A 4,831-nucleotide genomic window follows, 5' to 3' on the forward strand; every position below is an offset into this window, starting at 1 on the left:
ACATGCCCAAATCAATGAATTTATTGCGCTAGGGGCCAAGAAGCACGATGCTGGAATGTAATTGATGACTGTGGCATCGGATTCAGCGTCAACATGCCCAAATCAATGAATTTTTTTTTGGTCAGACAAATCAAAACATGCCAAGAAAGTGGCGCTTCTAATTTCAGGTTCCATTTTGGAATTACAAGTCATCCAGTGGTCAGCAACACCCTAGTACATATACCAAAAGATAGTTGAGGGGCAGATTATGTTTGATCATATTAACGAAGCAGTCCAAGATTTTGAGAGACGAATACTCAATGCCTTAAAGTTTTAATTGGTATAGATTTCCCGTAACTTTTACAAGAATGAAAAAACATATTACACTCTGCATAAGTTGTTCCATAAACTCCTCCACAACTAACATGCTATTGCAAATACCGCAAGGCAAATGCAGCAGGCCAGCGGCTAGCAGTTTCTAGAATTTTAACTTAGTTTCAAGGTGTTATAACTTTAAAATAAAAACATATTATGAAACATCCAAGTATTGATACTTCATAGCACAAACACAACGCAGCACAACTATCGAACCACAACTATACCAAACTAACATTTAGCTAGAATAGCTATAAATGTTGTCAATTCGTGTTCATATGTCATAACCTTATTAAGTTGTATCATTGAAGGACACTATACTTTATTGATTATGCTATAGAACTTATGTACATTAACATTCATGTCAACTCGTGTTACCTTCTAGTTTGCCACATAAATGTGTTAATTCATGTTAGAAATTGTCGGCAATGCCACGAGCTAGAGACAATAGTTGTAATGCCCTGCTTCGTCCACACCTAGTCTTATGTGTGTATCCTTTTCTGGGGTACATTTCAAAACTGCGTAACGATGCTCTTAGCGCTACATTCTCAACAAGGCCAACGGAAAAATGCATGACCTGGTATCTCAGTGATGCTGGGATTACAACAGCATCTTTACATGCCTCTAATGGCTGTCATGGTCCTGTATCACAAATGAAGTCAGGAAAAAGAAAAAGGGGTGCCATCATACACATGCTTGAATATGCTCAAGGGCAGTTTACTATAGTTCGCATTCATTGACAGCACCCATCCTCTTGAAATCACCTCATGTTTTTTTACTCTCCCCCGGCGATTGTACAACAAGATCAAATGGCTTATTCCGCACCTGTATCTTCAACGGATTTCTTATATTCTGGCTTAAGCTCATATGTACCCTGGTTCGCTCCCCTTTTGTTGTAAACACAAAGCTCATTCAGTATCTCTTTCAAGAATTGCTGCAATAAAACAGGAGAAAAATCAAAGTGGAGTCTGTCACACAAGCTGCCCAGCTAAACAGGAGCATGACTTGCATCAATACAAGTAATACAAGGGAAAAGACATTTCACCAAGATAGAAATCCATTTAAAATGCTAACGATATAAGATAATTAAATCATTGTCTTACTTTGTCAGCAACATAAGATAATTGATCCATTGTTTTACTTTGTCCGCATGCAGGCAATGACATCATAAAACAATATCCAAAAAAAAATGAGCATACCGCAGGTTGATCAGTCTCCTGCACAAGTTGCTTTAGTGCCCAATTGGGTTGCCTTTCAAACAGCTTGAACATTATATCCTCCAACTCCCCTCTATCTCTTCGGGTTCTTTTCATGTCTGACTGCTTCACTGGTTGCGTTTTCTTCTTATCCTAGTAGATAATCCAAAAGGTTAAGCATTTGTATCAGGACCGCCAATATTACGCATTAGGATATAGAACATTGCTGCTCATTTATTCACTGTGATATTAGTGCTCTCCTCAAACTGTGCTACGAGGTCTGTCTACATGAGTACACCCATATCTTCATATTTTTAATTCAGTCCAATGAAGACAGTAACTAAAACAATAGCAGGAACTTGAATACCTTGGATGCGGATGAGACCAACCCTATGATACCAGGCAAAGGCCTCATGTGTGCTCCACGATCATTGTTAATCACCTTCACATAAAATCAGTGTGAATGTAGCATAAAGTACTTCCTTAACAACCCAATATCATAGTAAATGCCACTGAAATAACTACATACAGGCAAATTCTACCTGTATTTGCCGATTTCTTATCATGGACTTATTTGTCCTTTCACGGCATAACTTTCCGTACTCCTCAATGCTATCACTATTCGGTTTCATGTCAAATTTATGTTCCACTTTCCCTTCCACTGCGACCTTGCCTACAATATGCATTCAAGATCTTCAGAAGAAGCCAAACTTTTAATGGCTGAATCATGAAAAGAAGTACAGCCCTTGAAAGCTCCAAAGCAGATTATACTCTTGAGTACATCAAGAGCATCAGCAAACTTTAATCGGTTTGCAACACCGCCCACTGCACAGAACACAGCAATATACAACGCCAAAATATGATTGTGAATGTCTGAGCAAGCACGATAAAGTCACACAAACCTCGTGAAAAAAATTGTACATTCTTTCAGCTCAACCTAAGGATTACCCTCACCTCATAACTGTATGCAAAAGTAAAAAACTTCGCTACTAATGACGAGCTAATCTAGATATTTAACATTTCCACATATTTAATTGAAAGAAATTGGGGTGAAGATTCATAATCCAAGTTGTGTGATAAGAGAACTAGCTCATGAGCGTACAGGGTCACCATTTCAAAGTGATAATTGAGTTAAACATGCTAATTCAACAAACCATATGGCTCATAAAGTGCCAAGAAAATCATCTCCAAAGTCATTAAACTAATAACAGGACGGACAGGGACTGAATCAGCCTACTTCAGATCTTTAATTGCTAGCGAGAGAAAATGCTACAAGTTTGGAATCATACTTCAAGTAGCCACTTAGATCTGTTGTTGCTTGCAACCCAACAACTTAGGGTACTTAAGGGGATGGCGGCCTAATAAATCAGTATGGAACAAGTACATTATCTTTCTTCCCTCTTACAAGTACCTAAGGGAACCCCCACTATAGACAAAAGTACCACGATAGCCATTCAGTGATGATAGATATTGAATACTCAGTAAAACCATTCTTGACAAATTTGCAGCGACTCTAATCTACTAAAATTCAAACTCCAATATCCCAACATCAAGTACAAGGGCAATCAGCCATTAGAATACATAAGCAAACATGAGGCACATGGAACAACAAGAGATGAAAAACTCGCATGTGTTATTTTACAAAAACATACAACTAAGCACATGACAAATGACAGTGAGATTCAGGGTGCTCACCGTGACTTGTTTCTGAGAACACAGACATTGGGACAATATCTTTAGACATATTCAAAGAATAACTTTTTGGAATATTCCCAGGCTCGGTGCTCGCCATCTCCATAGTGAACTGATTCACAATACAAGAAGATAATATCGGAAATGCAAAGCAACAAAACATCAGCAGCAGATGTCATACACAAAAGCTACACAATAGTGTCCGGGAATTAAGAACTTGGGTTAATATTACGAAAAACCTCAAACTGGTACATCAGTGACAAATTTACCACAAACTAATTTTTTGACCACCAAAAACCCCAAACTGGTACACCCGTGACAAATTTACCCCAAACTAATTTTTTGACTACCAAAACCCCAAACTGATACGTTTATGACAAATTTACCCTCCATTAAATTGGATTAATATTACTAAAAAACCACAAACCGGTACATTTATAACAAACGAGGGTAAAACCCCAAACTGGTACACCCGTCAACTATCATATGTGTCCAACTCAGCAATTTGACGGTAAAATTTACCAAAGCAGATGGTAAATTTGTCACAGGTGTATCAATTTGGGGTTTCTGGTGGTCAAAAAATTAGTTTGGAGGAATTCACAAGTGTACCAGATTTAGGTTTTTGTGATATTAACCTTAAGAACTTTGACGAGGGGGTCACTCACAACATAAAACAATGTAGAACCTATGTGGCTACGAGTTAAGCTACGAGCAAGTAAACTCTCTTGAGATGGTCGTCAAACAGAAGGGCATCTAAGAACAAAAGGAATTGTGCGAAATCAAACAATTATCCTCGTACAAACCTCTAGTTCGGACAACCAAGGAAGAACAGGACACCCACTTGTGCCCGAACTCCGCAGATCAACTGGCCTTTTCAACCACACCCAATTAACATCTGAGCCTATAGCACTCGCCACTCTCCGAATCATTAAACTCCCCACTGCTCGAAATCAGAACAAGTTTCAAGCAAGTATTCGCAATTCGCATCGCCGGCGTCACTTCAAAACGCTCGAATCACCAGTGGAATTATAATCAAACATGTGGAGAGGGAGAGAGAGAGTACCTGGAGGGAAGAAGGGTCTTCCGGGGGTCGAAGAGGATCGAGAGAGAGAACGACCTTGGCGAGAGGGTCGGAGGGAGGGTGAGCTTGCCACGACTTGGCCACCACCACCGGGCACTTCATCAGCCACACCGATCTCTCCGCCTTCGCCGTCTCCACCTTGCTGCTCCCCTCGTCTTCCTCCATCACCCTCGCCTCTCTCTCTCTCTCGCTCTCTCTCTCTTTCGGACTTGGTCTTCTTATTTTCCCTTCGGTTCCACTGTTGTGGCGAGGCGGTGTCCGAACTGAGTTAAAAGACTGCAAAAGGCTGGACTGGGCTTGGGCCTTCCAAGGGGGGCACGTCCTTTTCAAGAAGACATTTCTTCTTTCTTCTTCTTGGAAAACTCTCGTCACCGTGACCTGAACTTCTATCGGTTCTTTTTTATTCAATCAAGTATCTCTATATTTTTAAAATTTGACTTGACATGAGTCCTCCGTTACTTAAATTGCCTTGTTGGTCCGTCTCTTAGGACGTCGTGCCTCGCTTACT

General features: G+C 40.1%; 1 protein-coding gene across 1 annotated transcript; it reads right to left on the reverse strand.

Moving 5' to 3' along the window:
• Positions 1-873: 873 nt before the first annotated feature.
• On the reverse strand, positions 874-4,573 carry LOC115693510 (transcription initiation factor IIF subunit beta). The gene is made up of 6 exons (XM_056306565.1): positions 4,306-4,573; positions 3,246-3,354; positions 2,093-2,223; positions 1,918-1,992; positions 1,554-1,703; positions 874-1,288 (listed from the first exon to the last, which is right to left on the reverse strand). Exons 1-6 carry the CDS (start codon positions 4,486-4,488, stop codon positions 1,169-1,171), a joined length of 768 nt encoding a protein of 255 aa, XP_056162540.1. The 5' UTR covers positions 4,489-4,573; the 3' UTR covers positions 874-1,168.
• Positions 4,574-4,831: the final 258 nt, after the last annotated feature.

Source organism: Syzygium oleosum, unplaced genomic scaffold, assembly GCF_021117445.2.
Source record: "Syzygium oleosum isolate NSW1041296 unplaced genomic scaffold, Sole_v2.1 Sole_v2.45, whole genome shotgun sequence".
In the NCBI taxonomy this organism is placed as follows: Eukaryota; Viridiplantae; Streptophyta; class Magnoliopsida; order Myrtales; family Myrtaceae; genus Syzygium; species Syzygium oleosum.